A 20,514-nucleotide genomic window follows, 5' to 3' on the forward strand; every position below is an offset into this window, starting at 1 on the left:
AAGTAAATAATTTAAAAATTATTTTGCATTTATTTTTAATTGTGGTAAAACACACATAACAGAAAATTTACCATCTTAACCATTTTTAAGTATACAATTCAGTATTGTTAAGTATATTCACATTGCTGTGCAACCAATCTCCAGAAATTTTTCATCTTGTAAAACTGAAACCCATTAAACAATAACTCCCATTTACCCCGTACCCCCACCTCCTGGTAACCACCATTCTACTTCCTGTTTTTATAAATTTGACTACTGTAGATACCTCATATAATTGCAATCATATAATATCTGTCTTTTGGTGACTGATTTATTTCACTTATCATAATGTCCCCAAGGTTCATTCACGTTGCAGCATGTTTTAGAATCTCCTTCCTTTTTCAGAATGAATGATATTCCATTATATGTTTATCTTAGTCCTGTTTGTGCTGCTACAACAGCAGGATACCCAAGATTGGGTAATTTATAAAGAACGTAAATTTATTTCTCACAGGTCTGGGGGCTGAAAAGTTTAAGGTCAAAGTGCCAGCAGGCCCAGTATCAGATGAGGCCATTCTCTTCATCCAAGATAGCACCTTGCACACTGCATCCTCTGGAGGGCAGGAATGCCCCATCCTCACAGGGCAGAAGGCAGAAGGGCCCAGAGAGAGCCCACTCCTGTAAGCCCTTTACTGAAGACACTGAACCCACCCATGAGGGCAGAGCCCTCATGGCCTAGTCACCTCTTAAAGGCCCTATTTCCCAACACTATTACAATGGCAATTAAATTTCAACATGAGTTTTGGAGGAGACAAATATTCCAGACATAGCATATAGATATATCACATTTTGTTTATCCATTCATTCAGGGATGGACACTGGGTTGCTTCTGCCTTTTGGCTATTGTGAATAATGCTGCTATGAACATGGGTATACAAATATCTCTTCAAGATCCTGCTTTCAATTCTTTGGATATATACTCAGAAGTAGAACTGTTGGATATGATAATTCTATTTTTAATTTTTTTGAGGAATGGCCATACTATTTTCCACAGAAAAATTTGGCTCATATTTGGAATGCCTTTTTTCCATTTCATTTTCCTAGTGAGAATCATTTTTTATTATTTTTTACGAAAGTATCAGTTTATAAATAATCAGAAATTTAAAACAAACTGATGCTTTACTATAGATAATTTGAGAACTACTTCCCTAGATCATTTCCATTATCATACAAACAAACTCTTATTTCTCCTACTTTAAGAACAAGGGCAACAACCAAAGCTTTCTTAGATCTCACTTCCCTCAGGAACTACTGCCCTGTTTCTCCTTGAAAGAGCTGTCTGTGCTCATTGTTTAACTCCTTGTCTATTCTTTCACAACCCCACCCCAGCCTGGCTTTTATAGCCCATTCCTCCATGAATCTGCTCATGAGTAGTCCCCAGTGCCCAGTTCTCACTTTCTATCTTCCTTGACTTAACAGCAGTATGTGACACAGTTAACCACTCTTCCTCTTTGATACTTTTTTTACTCTTGGTTTCTAGGGTTCCACACATTCTTGGCTTTCTTCCTTCCTTATGATTAATCTTTCTCAGTTTCTTCTGTTGTTTCTTCTTCCTCTTCTTAATATTGGAATGTTTCCAGGCTCATATCGTGGTCCTTTATTCTTTTCTATGCACAGTCACTCCCAGTCCTCTCTCTCCTGGACTCCGGACTTGTATATACAGCTGCTTACTCATGTTTACTTGAATGTCTAATAAGCATTTCAAACATAGCATACCCTAAACCAAAGTCCTGTCCTTCTCCCTCAAAACCTGCTTCTCTTGTGTTGATCTAAGTTGTGCAGCCAAAAACCAAGTCATCCTATCCTGTCTCCCTCTTCTTCCTTAAACATCCCACATCTAATACCTTTGTAAATATTCTAGTTTCTTCTAAAACATAAAAAAGTTCACCTTTCACCATCCATTGCTACCACTCTAGTTTGAGCAACCAGCATCCCTAAGTAAATGTCCTCTGTTTCCACTCTTGCCTGGATGGTTTAGACTCAATATGGTTGCCAGCTGATTTTTTTTTTTTATTTAGTTTTAAAACTAAGTCAAATCAGGTGACAATTCCACTGAAATCTTCATTATTTTATTTTGATCAAATGCAAAGTTCTCACAATGGTTCTGCAAGACCCTACATAATATTCCTCCAGTTACTTCCTACAAGTTTCTCTCGTCACTCCACTCTGGTTACAATGTCTCCTTGCTCTTTCTTGAACACTCCAGGCATACTCCAGACTTAGGAGCAGCTTTCATCTTTGTCTGGAACTCTCTCACCTCGTTTAAGATAGCTAATTTAGTAACTTCATATATAGTCTAACCTGACCACCATATTTTAAATTACAATCTGCCCTGTCCTACCATAAAACTTGCAATCTTTTTCCTGTTCTATTTTTCTTGTCCATGTCACCGATCAGGTTGATGGTACTACTATATTAATTATTTGTAATATTCTAGTCTCTCCTTAGAATGTAAGCTCCATGAGGGCAGGGATCTTCTCTGCTTTTGTTCACCCATGGATATAAGCACAGAGAATAGTGCTTGACATAGTTGGCCCTTAATAAATATTTGCTGAATGAATGAATCCTATAAACCAAGCTTATGAGCAGTAAAAATACTTTGTGCTCTCCCTTAGAACAAGTAATTCAATATGAAAAAGCCATATTAGAAGTAAACAAAAACAAAATCTCAGAACAGAATGTACTGTGTGCCTGTGTATTTTGTAGGCATCTTCCATAAAAAAATCCAAGTGATCCTTGATCTTTTTTTTTAAATATAATTTGAGAGATCAGAGAATGAAAAAGTTAGACTATTATACCATTGACCATGTAGTAAAATTAACTCATTGTCAGATGGGTTCACCATGGCTTCACACAAACTGATTTACTACCAAAAGCATTGAACATGTAGACTCACTTATAAAACAGTCACAAGATAAAAGGACTGGAGGAGGATATTAAAGCAAAATTATAGAACATTTGTTTAAAATGTTCCTTCAATAAAAGGTCCATTAATATTAAATATGGCTAAATATATAGCGTTTCACTGGCTTAACTAATAAAAAAGGGAATTTATATCTATCATGATCCACATATTGCTACCCCAAATACCACCTCTGCTTTTCATCTACACTGGCTCTAAGGGATGTTTCAGTATCTCATCACATTTACCATGAATCCTAATGAATTGATGTCTACCATACTATCTCATTGGGGAAATATTCAAATGGCAAATAAACACATGAAAAGATGTTCAAGGCTGATAATAATCAGGGAAATGCAAATTGAAACCACAATGAGATTCCATTTTATACCTATTAAAATGGCTAGATTTTTTTTAAAGACTAAAAATATCAAAAGTTGGCAAGGAATACACAGAGCAACTGGAACTTTCCTACATTGCTAGAGGGAGTCTAAAATGGTGTACATACTTTGAAAAATTATTTGGCACTTTCTTATAAAGTTAAACATGCACTTACCCTGTAACCCAGCAATTCTACTCCAAGAGAAACACAAACCTATGTCTACAAGAAGACCTGCACAAGGATGCTCACAGCAGCTTTATTCATAACAGCCAAACACCAGAAATGATTCAAATGTCTACTGACAGGAGAAAAGGTAAACAAATTATAGGACATTTGTATGGCTTAATTATACTGCAATATAAAGAAATGAACTGCTGATGCACACCATAATATGGATGAAGCTCAAAAACATTATGCTGAACAAAAGAAGCCTGATTCATCCTGCCCCTCCAAAAAAGGATACACTATACGGTTCTATTTGCATTAAGATCAACAACAAACTTATCTGTGGCAATAAAAATCAGAATAGGAGTTTTCTCTAGAGGGAAGGGAAATTATCCAGAAAGAGGTAAGATTGCACTTTTTAGACTGATAGAAATGTTTTACTTTTCATTGGGATGTTGGCTAATGTGTACCTACATTTGTTAAAATCTATCAAACTATACACCTAAGATCTGTGCATTGTACTCATATACCTTAATTTCAAAAAATCATGTTTATGCCCAAATTGTATTTAGATTACTCAATAAATTAGCTATAAATAGCATATCTCTCGATATTTGTAAATATATCAATCATTGATTGATTGCTAAGAAACAGAATAAGGCCCAATCCTATATTTGAATCAAGTGAACATCGTGGAGCATGTCTTCTATCTAATCAGCCAATATCAGCAGCCCAGCATTCATGCTTCAAAGAGGTTTTATTCTCTGCTTACCCTCAAATTGTCGGTTATTTTCATAAATGCCACCCTTCTCCTCAAAAAGCTATTAGCTAATACTGGTCACAGGAAGTAGGAAAAAAAGTAAAGTCTTTTTAATAATTCTTATCTGCCAAATAAAACTTTTTATATAATTTAAATTTTGTAATTCAGCATTAGCTGAACTGAAAAAGTTCACTAAAACTTTGATCTTAAAATTACAAAAAGGTAACTAGAGTGTTAGATGATTTCAATGAGTACTTCGGCTACTACAAAAATTGCTGAAGTACCAAATAAAACTTTAATAACCAATTTATTTGTGCTGTGATCAATATTTCTAGGAAACACATGCCTTTGGATGGAAAAACAATTCAAGAGAAAGGCAAAAGTTGGTACAAATATTTCAATGAAGCAGCAAGTGATAAAGGCACAAGTTCAGCTACTGAATTGACTTTAAGTTTTAAGAAGTATTTACATTTGGCTAACGTGAAGGTAACAAAGAGGCAACTTTAGCCAACCCATTTTCAAGGAAGTGTTCCTTTTGGTCCAAGGGAGCACAGACAAGGCTGACAGACTAAAAATAGACAACGTGCCCCCTCAAGGCCGTCCCAGTGCACAAAGCACAATCTGACTTCATCTTCACATGTAACACATTTCATTATCATGGTGAGCTTATCATGCAACGTCAAATTGACAGATTTAGTCAGCGTGATGCCGAATGATGCTGAATGATAATATTTAGTAAATGACTAATGTTAGAACAGTGAAGATGTAGTATGTAGGCAGTTTATTTTAGGAGTACAACGTATTTTAATATATTTAGAAACAACAAAGATCCAAAGAAGCCCCTAAATCTTACAAGTATACTTAAATGAATTATATGGAAGAAAATGGATGCAATGGAAACATCCTTGAAATTACGGAATTTGCCAAAATATTAGAGTCTTTATGTCTGTAATCAATTTTAATAACAAGGCTATGATATGCTTAGATAACTATGTATCTATGTATTATTTATATAACTATACACAACTTTAATATTCATCTGCTATATCCACTGGAGAAAAGGATAAAATTAAAATTTTAAGTCAGCTGGCAATGTCCTATAGGAAACAAACATGGCAATAACATTAACTCAACTAGCTGAACAAAAGTTGACAGGAAATAATGAACAGAGTGCTGAAATGAAGACAAGTTACATCCTTAGATAATCTTTTGATACAAGACTCACCCTTCGAGAAAACCTACCATCCCAGGACCACAGTTGGTTCCATCTGCCAGTGGCATGTGCTGAGTGCGACAGCCTTTGTGAACTCCTTCTGCACTTGTGCACCAGAGACGCCTGCATTGTTTCTGCAGAAACAACAGACAGGCAGGCAAGCAAGAGTAAGGATGACACCACAACACTGGGTCAATTCAGTATAGTACCCTGGTTTGTAAGTTGGTCCGATACATTTCCTGGTTTATGGCAAGAGCTGGAAATAACCAATAAAAATCTTTACTAAATAAGTTCTAGTCACTGATTTTTTTTCCTTCTAAACACATAAAATGGTGGCATTCACTTTTAAGATTTTTTGACTTTTATTTATACCTTGAAAATGGGAGATACGCATTGGAGTGGGAAAATTCAAAATTATGTGAGACATTTTTCTCTCTTTATATTTTTCTAAAGGACTTTTTGTTGTTAAATGTTATTCACAAGGAGTTCCCAAAAGCCCCTTTGAGGCAATGGTGGAATGTATGAATAATGTGCATAGAAATACTGTATAATGTATACTGAAGTTTCCTACTTTGTGAATATAATGCAGACTTTCAACTTTTGAACAAAGGGTTCTGAAGTTTTCAAAAGAAACGAAAGTCCACAGAGGGTCAGAGGAGTTGTACCCAAGATAATTCCTTTCTTTATCTGAATTTAAATTCAAAGTTTATTTAGTGTCTAAATCAGGTTGGAAAGGAATGTATCTTTTATAGTGATATATTAAGGTAAATCACCCCCCCCCCCGCACAGTGGATATTGAAAGGCTTATTAAAATTTGTGAGTATAAATTTAAGGTTTTAGGAAGAATAATCACTATGTGAAATACACTTTACATGTCCCTGCACTCACAGTTAGGTGACTTTCATTCATTCATTCAACATTCAATAAACATTTATTTTGAAGAATCTATTGTGTGGCAGGATCCTGACATGGACACTGGGGATATATATTTATTTAAATGAATAAATAAGGTTAGTTATTCTTGGCCCAGTGATTCTCACAATCTAGTAAGGCAGTAAGCAATTTGGCAAAGGTATGTAAAGGAATGAAGAAAATGGAATGACTATTCTGCATAGAAAAGTAAAGCATGGATTCACCAAGCAGTCAATCCTAGATTTACTCCCAAATAAAGGAAAATCATGATTATAGATCCACTAAAAGTGTTAGGATCAACTATATCAGTGGAAATTAAAAGTATCTAATCTCTGCAAAATCCTCAAAATAAATTATAAAGTAATAGCTTAATGAAAACTAAACAATATACCCCCAATTTAATTCCTCTGGATTTCAATCTAGGTAAAGGAAAATATAGACTATTAGATTCCTGAGGCCTTTAATTCAGGAATCAACAATTCAGTATCAAAGTATCTATGTTTTCTCCTTTCATCCCCAATATCATTTGAAAATAAATATTTGAATACTTTTAATTTTCAAATTATATAACTTCTCTGTGGCTCTCTTTACTAAAGGAGAATATTTCATGGGAATTTGTGAGAGTTAACAAAGATAATTTTAAGTATCCAACACAGTATAGCATATAATAAGAACTCAATAAAGTTTTTAACCTCAGACACCAAAGTTTCAAAGACACAGAAATTATATCTAGTTTACATCCGTTCCAGAGAATAAATGTATATTTTGATATATATTCTAAGTACAACTTTATGGCAGTTTTCAAACAAAAGGTGAGAATTTTTCTTACCAAATAGGGACACACTTGTGATCCAGGACCAAACATAAGTTCGCACTGCTTGTTTACATCATACATTAATCCAGGAAGTTGTGAAGACAGATCATACATTCTTCCATTTGGTTTGTCAAGAAGACATTCCCCATGACCAGTACTGTACCAATGACAGAAAATAAAATATTGTGAATACACATGGATGCATTTCAGTATAAGATTCTTTACTGCATCTTCTGTAATCCTTTACTTTCAAAGAGAATAACAGTATTTTTTCATAATTTAAAAACCAACTCATAGCAATATCAGTATAGCAATGTTCCTGTACATAATGACAACCTTACACTTTACAAAGGATCTTTAATGTGTTTGTTTGCAATTGATCCCCACAACCACCTAGAAGGTGGAAATTTAAAAAATATATAAGTAATAAACATAAATTCATCAAAACATAATTTATGAAACATACATTCACATCACACTTTTGGCCTACTTTGCTATCCAATGGTAATGCCTCAAATGTAATGTCCAACCTGTCAAAATGTTGTAAAAATAAAAATGGATTTTTCAAATCATTTGAAAAAGTATGTTTCAAGTTCTAAACAAGGACAACAAAAAAGGAATTTCAAAAAGTTTTATGCTGTCTCTACCTCAAGAGGTTTCTTGAGGAGGGAGTATAGCAAAGTCAAGAGCACTGGCTTTGGGGGCTTATACTTTGGTTCCACACTTCCCAGGATGCATGGCTGGTGGAAAACTATTGAATCTCCTTGAGCCTAAGTTTCCTCATCTGTAAGTTGAGAGTGGTAATATCTATCTTATAACTTGCAATCAGAAAATACATTTAAATAACAGAAAAGAGCACAGGAAATATAATATATGTTAATCCTAGTTTGTCGTGCAATGTTCAGTCTACAGAAAACTCTGTGAAAATGTTCAGCTATTCCAACTGGGTTAAAAGCAACAATTTGTTCCACCGCTATAATTAAAAGAAATATTTTTGGAGCAATTTTTACTGGTTAAAAGGACATATTAATTTTTCAATAAAATGAACATATCTTTTAAAATTTCCATTGAAGAGAATAAAAATATTACCCCATCCCCCCTAAAAAAAGCACACTACTGTTATTTGTAATCAAAATATCAGTTAACTATTGAAAAAGCTATATGTAATCATGCATAAATTAGAAACTATGTGTTTTTAAATCAAGTTCCCATACAAAGATAAATTATCACTGTTGGTTATAATTTTGGGATATAATTTTGAACATATATTCCAAAGCATGGTTTTATTTATTCCCATAGTTCTCATAAAGAGAGAGGTTAAGTACAAAATACTAATGCTGTTAAATGTAAATTGACGATTAGAAGATACAGTAAAAGAAATGTAGTATTCCATTTATACAAAAAGGCACGTAGGAAGAGCTTTGGTTTGCCTTTTGGACAAGTCCAGTGACTAAGATAGAAACTCTATTTGGATAAAAGAAATTGAGATGCAGAGAAACCTAGTGGAAGGTGCAGAGATGAATCGAGAAAAACCTAGATCTACCACCTCTCTTCAGAGTTAGAATGAGCCTCCAAAAGAGTATGTACAGTTAGAGACTCGGCATCTCTATGGTTTTAGAGAGCAATTTGGATAACTCACAGTTTGACTTTAACTAATCTCTGTCTTTTAGGGGCATCTAAAACTTGAGCCACTCAAACTCCTCTCAAAATATTACCTAGTAATTTATGAAAAAATTCAAAAACACATAAGAAAGCTGGGATTCTCATTAAGTCTCCTCCAAACAGAGTGTTCATCACAAGAAAGAATTGAAATAAAAAAATAATAGCTAGGTCTCAACTGCAATAAAAGTACTTTTTTTTAAAGAAGTGAAGTAATATATACATACAACTTTCCTTGTTTTTACACATCCATTTTCATAGAGAAAATAAACCTAAATCTAAATAAAGAAAAACTAAACAGAAATTGAACCAACTTAAAAAGTACAAATTTCAAATCTTATGATCCAATAAATGTTCAATTATTTAACTAAAGTAACATAAGTTCAGACTTACTCTAGGAATTCAGTGATATATTTCTGACTACATTTTGACCAGGTCCAAGGACTCGTGTGGTAATTTAAAGTTGGGGCCATTACATGATACTGATGTTTAATTCCAGCTTCTTTACATTTAAAACTATCATCATGTGGAACATTAAATCTAAAAATAAAAATAAACACTCAAAAAGAATATCAAAAGATGTATACATTAGTAACAGACCTCTTATATTTATAACAGAAAATACAGATAAATATAATTACATTAGAATTGTATTCGATCTCTCCATAAGGTCCTGTAACACTCATGTTTAGAAGCACATAATTGCTAAGAAACATTAGATTATACCTTTGACAGTTACACAGTCTATTGATTTGGCATCTGAGTATAAACAATCAAAATATTTGGATTCTGGCTCACCTCATCACAATATGGGCATAGTATTCACATTAAAATGCCTGCAGTTTTCAACATGGATATCCTTGAAGATACACGTGGACAGATTAGGTCAAGGTGATACCAAACTAAATTCCAGACTTGACTATTGCTACAGTATCAAAAGAACTTCTTTAATCTCTAATTCCCTATTCTTCTACAGTATCCATCTATTTTTATATGTTAACAACCTAAGTACTGTTTTGGGGCTATCCTTAATAAGTGATGATTGGTAGAACTAGAATAATAAAAACATTCCCAAACGGCAGCCAAATCTTCACAATGAGAGCAAAAACAGTAAATAATTAGCAGGTCAGAAACAGATCCTTTGCAATCATTTGGAGACTTAAGTATGAACTCAAATTTAGAAGGAACACTGAAACCACCCACTTCAGGTCCTTGCCTGCTAAATGTGTATTTAAATCAGTCTTTTAACTAAACGATTAATACTTACCCATATTCTAGAGACACCTACAAAGTTTCTCAAGAAGAAAATAAATGTGTAATATGGTACTTTCTGCAAGAATAGTCATCTACTAGTTAGCAGTCTTGAAAACCAGCAGCTAGTGCCTCCCGGATGTTGCTGCAATACTTCTACAGTGCCTGGGTATGCTCCTCATCCTATTCCCTCACTTCATAAACAACTTATAAAATGCAGCTTATAATCAGGCTAAAAGGAAATTGAAGAGGTGCTAGTTTACCAGAATCTATCTCCATTTGAAATTATTCCACCTGAATGCTCTAATGACATCTGAAGGCACAACCAGAAAAAGAAATGTGGTCAAACTAAGAGAGGCAACTCTAACCTTGATTCTTTATTAGCAGATAACAAAGAAGTACCCGGAATTCTGGGAGTACATTTGAAATCATTTTTCAGAGGATAAGCCTGTAGGGGGTTTCTGACTTCACGGGAGCTCCAATGTTATCATGAGAAATCACAGCCTCCATTCTTACAGCATAGAATCTCAGCAGAATTTTTAGTAATGTAAGAATAGATAAGAGAATCCCAAATCTTTATGGAAAACTATGGAACAGGTGAAAAAAATCTTTAAAAAAAATCTTTTAAGGAATAAGAAATTCCATGGGTCACATCCTCTACTGAGGCTCTGAGATTGAAGAGCAAGAAATAAGTTGGTACCAAAAATATTTTGGGGAGTTCCCCACAACTAGCAGCCCCTGTAGGCCCTCCCAAAAAAGGGAGAAGGACAGTACCTGGTCTATATAGGATAACAAGAGATAGAGGCCAGAAGTGCTTGCCATGTAATCCAATACAGTAAATGAAATAAAAGAATTCCCAAGTTCTAGTTCTTTGCTTAGTGTGTTGATCTGTGTAGTGTGTCTGACCTAACATAGATCACAAAAGAGCCAGAGTTAGCATTTCAGGGATGAAAGTTACACTGATGATAGTTTATGAAGAAACAAGGTGCTAATTACTCAACTAAAGATGGAATTTCAGGGATTCTGTGCAATGCTAAATAGAAGGCACATCACTGAGGTGACAGAAGGTACTTACACGTGCCCAAGCTCATGGGCTATAGTAAAGGCAGCACTGAGTCCATTTTCTTCACTAATAGAGCAGCTCCGTAAAGGATCACACAGGGTACCTAATTCTGCTAAGCCTGAAAAATTTCACATTTGTATTACATCAAAATTGGAAATACAACCAAAATCATAAAGTGAGAACTAAATTTCAAAACATGTAATCATTGGCATAACTACTTAGAAATGAATACAGAGTTGGCTGTAAATATTGAATAAATGTTTTAGAAGGTGAAAAGAAAAAAAGGAATAGAATGATTTGTCTGCAGGTGAAATCTTCTTAGCAAATTCTTGTACTCTTTTACTCAAGAACAAAAATACAGGGTGAGCAAACAGTTTTTTGAAATACAAGAAAAAGAAGAATATTTGCAGGCAGGGTGAAGTGTTAAATACATGAGTGTGGCTAGCAGGAAAGACCATGAATGTATTAATTGGTAAAACAAAAAACAATAAAAAAAATAGCACAGAACTTCACAAATCAATTTTCATTAATTTGTTAAAGTTTGAAGCAGCATACAAACATTCAGTTATATGATAATTGAGTAAAAAATATGGTGTTTAGAGTAGCACCTGGTATTTAATAGAGGCTAAATAAAAATGATAATGATAGCAGAATTCTTGCAAGCACTCAATAATTTTGTAACACTTCAGCAACAGAAAATGTATTAAAAATAAGGATCTATTCCCTCCTATATAAAGAATAATGCGAAACTCAAATGTGCTGTTGAAAGATGAAGGTATGAACTGGCTGGACATCAAAGATAGCAATAATTACAGGTTATGGACTCCTTTAAAAATAATACAGAATAGGAAATTCAAAATAAATATTAATTATAATAATCTATATTCCATCATCCATAATGTTAGCTTTTCATTTATTTTTTCATTTAACATACTATCATGGTTTTACTATTGCTATCCTTCAATTCAGTTATAAATTTATCTGCTCTCCTAGAACAATTCCTTTCACGAAAGAGAAGAATTTTTCATATATAAGATAATCACTTTCTTACTGTAAAGTTCTTGCACTTAAAAATTTCTTAATGCAGAATAAACAGACTAGCTATTGTTTTAGTGCTTTTCTCCTATGTATTCTTTTATTCATAAAAGTTAAAAACATGGATATCTTCCTGGTATTTAAGGTAGATTTCCTAACAACTAGAAAATCTTTATTGTGCTTTAAAAGAAATGGAACCTAAAAAACCTGGGAAAAAGTCAAAGATGAAGTTCATTAGCCAATACTTCTTTAATAAAAAGGAAAGATTTGCCCTCTTTCTGATCCCACTGCCAAAAGGTCTTGCTTAGACAAATCGCCCCTAAAAAGAGCTTTTTCCTAGTTAGGATCAAGACCAAAAAGAAGCAAGGGAAAAAAAGAAAGAAATTCGTTTAACAGTCCTCTAGAGAGTATGAGGGAATTACTATTTTCCTTAAGATTCTAAAATTCATGTTTCCATGTGTAATTTTTTAGTCAGTTCTCATTTTATTATACATTTCTCCTTTGTCAGAATAAACTAAAGGCTAGAATATTTCTTTTATGAATATCCTGCTCCTCCCATGCTTTTATTTGTATTTTCAATCTGCCAAGGGGCTGAATTCCAATATTTTCATTTTTAGGGCTGTGTAGATATTTGGAACACAATATTGACTACAGCACCACCCAAACTTTATGTTTCATGCTCAAAGGTACATACATTCTGAACTAAACATTTTAGCCACATAACAGATTTGTGAAAATATGTATTGTATACGATTAGAGACCAAGCTCAAATATTCCCATAAGCTGGCAACACCAACAAAAAACTGAAATAAATAGTTAGCATTATGGTACCAAGCGGCTGGTTGATGGTTTGTATCTAGATTCACTCAAGCTGATTCTGAATTCTTTAAAAGTTGTCCACGATAGAATAAAGCAGCACAGGCCCAAATTTGATACAGGTTCCCTGTTTTTAGAAATACAAGAATCTGCATAGAATCACTTAATATAGCCATCTTGAAGAATGAAAAACATTTTTCAACATATTTTGCAAAACATGCTCAGGGACTGAGGCAACAATACATGCAAAAGAAGATATAGCAGGAAACCTAGTAATTCTTACCAACATTTTGTGTTTGTCATTAATAACTCTGTTTTGTTATTTTTCCACATATTTTAGATGAGAAAATAAAATACTAATACTTGTATTAATATAGGCTGCATGGCCTTGGGCAAATTATTCCTTCATCTACAAAACTGGAATAATAGTTGTTCTAATATAGTAAATGATATACATAGGAAGCACTCAGATATCTTTGCTATCATTATCATCATTAACTCTTAACTTGGACAATAATGATGATTTCATTGTCATAGTCTATGTTTCCAAATATCACTATTATTTATGTACTTAGGTGCCTAAAAATTATAAAACCATAAATGGGGACTAGGAGACTCCATTCTATAGGAACAGTCCAGAATCTCTAGCATTGAATCATTTTAAAAATAGAAAGAAATGACCGACGTTCAGTGAAAGTTTGTACTACTTAACTTTAACTATAAAGATGTGAAAACGGGGCATAGATAATATAAGAAATTTGATAGATTCTTATTAAATGATTGATTCATAAAATATACCTAACAAAGCCAGAGAATAGTTTGTAGAGAGGAAGAAATTCAGTCTGTTGTGAAAATGAGTGCAATAGGCAACTATTTCCATAAGCGTGGAAGATTAGAGTTTCTAAAGGGTTCTCCTAACATAAAGAAACTAGGTATTTAATAAAAACTACTTTTTAATGAATTCTGAGCTTACATGATTTATAGGGACTATCAAGTCCAAACCTCACAAAACTAACAAACATATTCTCTCTCTCTCTCTCAAATGCACAAGCATACAGGCACATGCACACACGTACATATACATTCATACTCTGAGCTAAATCCTAAGTGGTAAGTAATGAATAATAAGGATAAAAGCTACTCTGAGGAAAAATGCTGATAAAAGCAATATGATCCAAAGATTAAGAGCTTACTAGAAGAAGCTTCAAGGTAGATCTGGATCCTGAGTTTTCTGCAGCAAGCCAGGGACCACAGTTATGAACACCCTTTGGATTCCAAGAAAAATTAAAAGCCTTCTTTGGAGAAAAGCACACACTTTTTGAGATGGCCAGTCCCCAATTACATGGGTTAATTAATATTAAGTAAATATGAGTTCATAATCAATGACCATCAAACATAAAACATAACAAGAAAACATAAGGGAAAGCAGAAACAACATATTTGACTATCAAATATTTCAGATGTGGGAATTTTCAGGGACAGAATATAAAATTACTCCATATAAAATAAGGAAATATGAAATTCAACTACAAATATGAGCCAATATAAAAAGAATGTAAACAAAATGGATAGTTAGATTTTCCATAAGAACTAAATAGTATCATTTACATTGAAAAAAGCATACATGTTAAAATGTAAAATATGAAGGGTATACAATGTAAATGTAAAATGTAAAGTATGAGGGATATTAAGTTAGACACAGCCAAAGATATAATAAAATGGAAATTAGAGCTGCGTGAATGAAGCATGAAGAGAAAATGAAATGAAAGCATGGAGAACAGAATAAGAAGATCTATTAATAGTACAGATATAATATGGTCCCATGGTAAGAATGGTGAGAACAGGTAGAATTAAAGGATAAAATGTGAAAGAAAATAAGAAATCCTGGATGTCAATCAGTTAAACAGTCAACTTCTATTACCAATAGAACAGCAAGATTAAATTTATTAAAAAAAAGCTACAAGAAAGATAATAAAGAGCAGAAATTAATGAAGTAAAAAGAAGAGAGAAAAAAAAGTCAATAGTCATTTAAAAGGATAAATGCAACAAACAACATTCCAGTGAAATTGATCTATTAAAAAGAAGAGGGGCACAAATAATAACCAGAAATAAAATGAGACACAACTATATATAGAGAGAGCTTGGCAAGATGAGAAAATACTATGAAAACCATTTAAGCTAATAAATGTTATTTCTAAATTTTACTACTAAAAGAAATGGTCAAATATCTAGAAAAAAAGAACTTTTTAAATACATTCAAGAAGACATAAAAATAATCTGATTAACATGAGGGAAATTCAATAAATGGTTAACCTTCCACAAAGAAAGCCTGAAACCCAAATGGTTCTCCAAGTGGGATCTATGAGATGTTCAAGAGATAAGTCATTCCAGTATTACATAAAATCTTCCAGAAAATGGCAAAAGAACAATACATCCCAACTCATTCTATAAGGTGAATAAAACCTTCATATCAAAATTAGAAAAAGATGGTAAAAGAAAGGAAAATGAAAAGCCACTTTACTCCTGAAAATGTATGCATGAAAATAGTGAATGGAATCTAGCAGCATGTGGGACTAGGGAAAGGAAAAATCTTGATCCAGGTTGGTTTAGCATTAGAAAATCTACACTACAATAAACATGAAAATGCAAATATCTTTTCAACACATTGATTTCAATTCCTTTGGATGTATACCCAGGAGTGGGATTCTGGATCATATGATAGTTCTATTTCCAGTTTTTTGAGAAACCTCCATACCATTTTCCACAATGGCTGTATTAATTTACATTCCCAGCAACAATATACAACCTAAGTGTCCATCAATGCATAAATGGATAAAGAGAATATGGTGCATATACACACACACAATGGAATACTATATTCAGCCTTAGAACAGAAGGAAATTCTGTCATTTGCAACAATATGGGTGAACCTGGAGGACATTACCCTAAATGAAATAAACCAGGCACAGAAAGACAAATACCATAGGACCTCACTTACATATAGAATCTAAAAAAATCAATCTCAGAGAAGTAGAGAGAAGAATAGTGGTTACCAGAGGCTGGGGGTAGGGAGTGTGGGTGGTGGAGATAGGCAATGGGGAGATATTAGTCAAAGGGTACAAAGTTTCAGTTAGACAGGAGGAATAAGTTTTTGAGAGCTATTACACAGCAGGGTGACTAAATTTAATGATAATGTATATTTCAAAATAGCTAAGAAAGTAAACTTCAAATGTCTTACCATAAAAAATAATAAGCAATGTGATGGATATGTTAATCATCTTGATTTAATCATATTCATATATCAAAACATCACATTATAACCCACAAATGTAAATATTTGTAATTTGTCAATTAAAAATACCATTCATCAATAAATCTATGGAATTCACTAGATTAAGATGAAATAATCATATGATCATTTCAATATCTGCAGGGAAAAATATTTAAGAAAATAAGACATATGAGGCGAAAAAAACGGCCAATTAGAAACAGCCCACAAACCCACAGCTCCCAAGGAAAGAAGAGTAAATAGGAAGCATGTGCCTAACTATGGACAGCTTTTCTTGGAAGAAACATTGTGAAACCACAAAGCAGCAGCACGGTGGGGAGGAAAGGTGATGGGGTGATACATGTGACAGTATCAAAGCATGCACAGGGACGATTAGCAGGATAGAGTACTGGGGAACAGTGCTCACCCTGTAGGCGCTGTGGCCAAGTTGTGAGATCAGGGACCTGCCTAGAGTCTGCGCAGAGTCATTGCACCAGACAACAGGTGCAGGGGGATAGGGCAACAGCTAAAGCCATGCTGAGCTCTCAGGTGCACGGCACCAAGTTGGCACAGGATTCAGCTTTGCAGCTGTGGCTTTCACATTGCCCCCACTGGGCTGGGAAGGGAGCAGACTAACTGGAGGCTCCTCTAAGCTGTACCCGGTAACTGGAAGCCAAGTGCCCCCTTCTTGACAGCACAACAGAATTGCTTCAGTGGGTCCTGGGGGGTGTGGGGAGAACTCCATGGTCCCGGGGCTGCTGGAGGTGACCTTCACCCATGTGACCTGGCATCCAGTCCCTAAGCCTGCTTAATGCCTGCCATATGCTTGGCCATGACTCCACCCTCCAGGTGCCAACTGCCTGGTGAGCCCTGGCCCTGCGCTCCAGGTTGGATCAGATCCTCTGCCCTCACAGCACTGTTTCTGGCTCTGAGGCCCTGCTCAAAAGCCCTACTTTTGGCTTCCTCCCAGTCGTGGCTCTGAGGCTCATAAGCCAGAGCCCAAGGCTCTGCCTCTGCATCTCCACAGCTTCTGCCAGGCCCAGGACACCACCCTGAGATTCCTAGACCCCAAGACCCCACTGTGGATCCTCCACCACTGTCGCAGGAACTGCTCCAAAGTCCAACACCCTGCCAGGGACACCCTGTTGCCCGCTCACCACCCCCACCACCCCCCTGCAACCGCCGGCCTTTAGCTGCCCATACACTGGGACCTTGTTTGAGCAAAGGCCCACAGCCCAAGAATTCATGATCACTGACTGGATAGCCTCACCCAGCTGCCACTGTCACCTCTGTGGGGGGACCTTGGGCAGAGCAATCCCTACAACACCAGCCTCAGTGAAGAGGGTCTTGCCTAGCTCCCAATTCGAACATCCTGTAACTACCTGGTAAACAGCCCAACATCCAGCACAAACAGCATCCAGCACAGGCTTGAACAGAAGCAATCACAGGTGAACAGATTAAATCAGAACAGCTGCATGACAGGCTTCTAGTGCACACATCCCTCCCCTGTCACACCAACATTCCAGAGTAAGGGGAAAAAAGCACCATGTAAGGATCTCTCCCTTCTTCTAACTAAGCAGGGGAGTTCCCAGCAAAGAACAGATGGTAATTTTATTTTTATTTTTGATTAATTTTGACATTTTCAAAATGTTTTAAAATGAGCATGTATTTCGTTATTTAAAATAAACATTATTTTGAAATAAATTTTTAGATAAGTATAAAAAAAATTGAACAAGTGCCCTGCAAACCTATTAGCACTGAGTCAAGAAAAGACGTTTCAGATGAGAAGAATCCATAAAAAGAACCCTGGCAACATGAAAAATCAAAACAGATCAACAGCCCCAATGGATCACAATGGAGCCATGGTAGCAAACCCAAACTACAAGGAAATTGTCAAAATGACAGAAGTGGAATTCAGAATATGGATGGCAAACAAGATGAATGGAATTGAAGAGAAAGTTGAAAACCAACAAAAAGAAGCAAAAAAAAAAAAAAATTTCAGGAAATTAATGAAAAAGTCACTAAAGAGCTAGACAACATAGGAAGGGTATAATAGAACCCAAAGAAATGAAAAAGTCATTTAGGGAATTTCAAAACACAGCAGAAAGCATCAGCAACAGACTAAACCAAAGAAGAAAGAATCTCAGAGCTTGAAGACAAGGCTCTTGAGCTAACCCAGTCATATAAAGAGGCAGAGAAGAGAGCAAAAAAGGTGGAACAGTCACTCAGAGAGATATGAGACTATGCAAAGCAAACTAACACATGAATTATAGGTATCCCTGAGGGAGAAGAAGAAAGACCTAAAAACATGGAAAATCTATTCAAGAGAATTATTGAGGAAAACTTCCCCAGTACTGCCAGAAATACAGACATCCAGATACACAATGGTCATCGAACTCAGGGAAAATTCATAGCAAATAGGACATCGCCAAGGCACATCATAAACCTGGCCAAAGTCAAAATGAAGATGTTGCTTACATTTATAAGAAGCTAGATGTAAACAACAGACCTAGAAAGGAAAACCCACATAATGGGTACAATGAACACTATCTGGGTGATAGGCACACTGTAACCCTGATTCAAGCGTATCAAAATTGATACATGTAACCGAAAACATTTGTAGTTTATAATATTTTAAAATAATTTAAAAAAGAAAAAAAAGACATATCATTTTTTTAAAAAATCACAAAACTATGATTTAAGTTTATCTGCCAAGAATTTACAGCAAATATTTTTCTTAATGGTGAAGCTTTAAAGCATTCTTTTTAAAATCTAGGGGAAAAAAAGCAAGAAAGGCCACCATCACCACTTCTGTTCAACATTCCACAGGAGGTTATTATCTTGTAGTAACATAAGAAAAAATATATAAATATTAAAGAAAATATAATTGCCATAATTCATACGTAATATACTTATCCACATAAAATCCAAAAGATTTTATAGGTAAATTATGAGAATAATTAGAATGATGAATCAAATGGCCACATTTAAAATCAATGGGGGTATTAGACAATGTTTCTTTCATTTATTTCATTCCCTACAGAAATGGAAATACAAATATATGAAATATATATATATGAAAACTCATTGTTAATCAGGAAATAAAAATTATTACTATAATGCAAAATATTACATTTAGATTGGCAAAAATGAGAAATCTGAAGATACTATGTATTGAAATACTCAAAAGGAATGTTTGTAGTCTATTGATAAATGTGTAAGTTGGTATAAACACTTTAGAAAATGGTTTGGTACATCTTATAAAGTTGAATATTAGCATGCTAAATGAACTAGCAATTCTAATCCTAAGAATATGCCTTAGCTCTTACAGCAAAATTCATAATAGAAAAAAGCTGGAATCAGCCCAAATATCCACTGATAGGATTTAGGTATATAAACTGTAGATGAAATACCATATAGCAGAGAAAGTGTATGAACTACAAAGTTCAAAAAGAAGAAAAACAAAATAACTTATTGTTTAGGAACACATATGTATGTAATAAAACTATTGTAAAATATGGAAGGAATTGGCAAATAAGAAATTCATGTTATTGGCTACTTGTGGAAAAGCAGAGAGACGGAATGATGATTGAGCACAGACCATACAAAGTAATGACAGAGTTCTAACTCTTAAACCTGCAGGTGAATTCATGGCTATTTATTTTATTATTTTGTTTTAAACTGGCATATAGGTTTTTATATATTATTTCTCTTAGATCAAATATGATATCATAAAGCACTTTAAAATTAAATATATCCAGCTTTGCATAGCACTTGATATTTAGAAATTGGCAAATAAATATTAGTTCTGTTACTTTGTAAAATCAAATAGTGACAAGTATAATTTATTAATACAAATTATTAAAATGTCAAACAAAAGGAAAATTACCTAATTATTTTAAATAATTCAATAAACAGTTATATAAACTAAATTTAATTGACAAAATAACTTACCTAATGTGTCACATTTCTCTCTAGCTCCACAAATGTCTTCCCTTAGAATAAAAGATTTTGAAGGATTTTTTAGAAAATATTTCTTCAGCAAGCCAAAACAAAAACAAAGAAGTTTTAACTATGACATGACTACTACTATAAACTTCTAAAATCTAGTTTTCACTAAGGTCTCAAAAAGTTTAAACATAGTAATGTACCGTTTCTGCACATCAATAAACAACAGGTGCTATATAAAAGTGAGTGTTGTAAATAGTTGAATCATTAACCAATGAAAAATTTTG

The 20,514-nt window shown here is 34.2% G+C and overlaps 1 protein-coding gene across 1 annotated transcript in view; it reads right to left on the bottom strand.

The window, feature by feature from the left end:
- The window catches only part of ADAMTS20 (ADAM metallopeptidase with thrombospondin type 1 motif 20), a 158,877-nt gene that overhangs the window by 87,981 nt on the left and 50,382 nt on the right, over positions 1-20,514 (bottom strand). Inside the window, exons 7-11 of the mRNA XM_069490737.1 lie at positions 20,234-20,274; positions 11,173-11,278; positions 9,240-9,386; positions 7,203-7,344; positions 5,491-5,595 (exon numbers count right to left, since the gene is read on the bottom strand). Of these exons, the coding sequence (XP_069346838.1) occupies positions 5,491-5,595; positions 7,203-7,344; positions 9,240-9,386; positions 11,173-11,278; positions 20,234-20,274 (541 nt within the window). The remainder of the gene's footprint in view (positions 1-5,490; positions 5,596-7,202; positions 7,345-9,239; positions 9,387-11,172; positions 11,279-20,233; positions 20,275-20,514) is intronic.

Source organism: Eulemur rufifrons, chromosome 16 (assembly GCF_041146395.1).
Source record: "Eulemur rufifrons isolate Redbay chromosome 16, OSU_ERuf_1, whole genome shotgun sequence".
NCBI classification, from domain to species: Eukaryota; Metazoa; Chordata; class Mammalia; order Primates; family Lemuridae; genus Eulemur; species Eulemur rufifrons.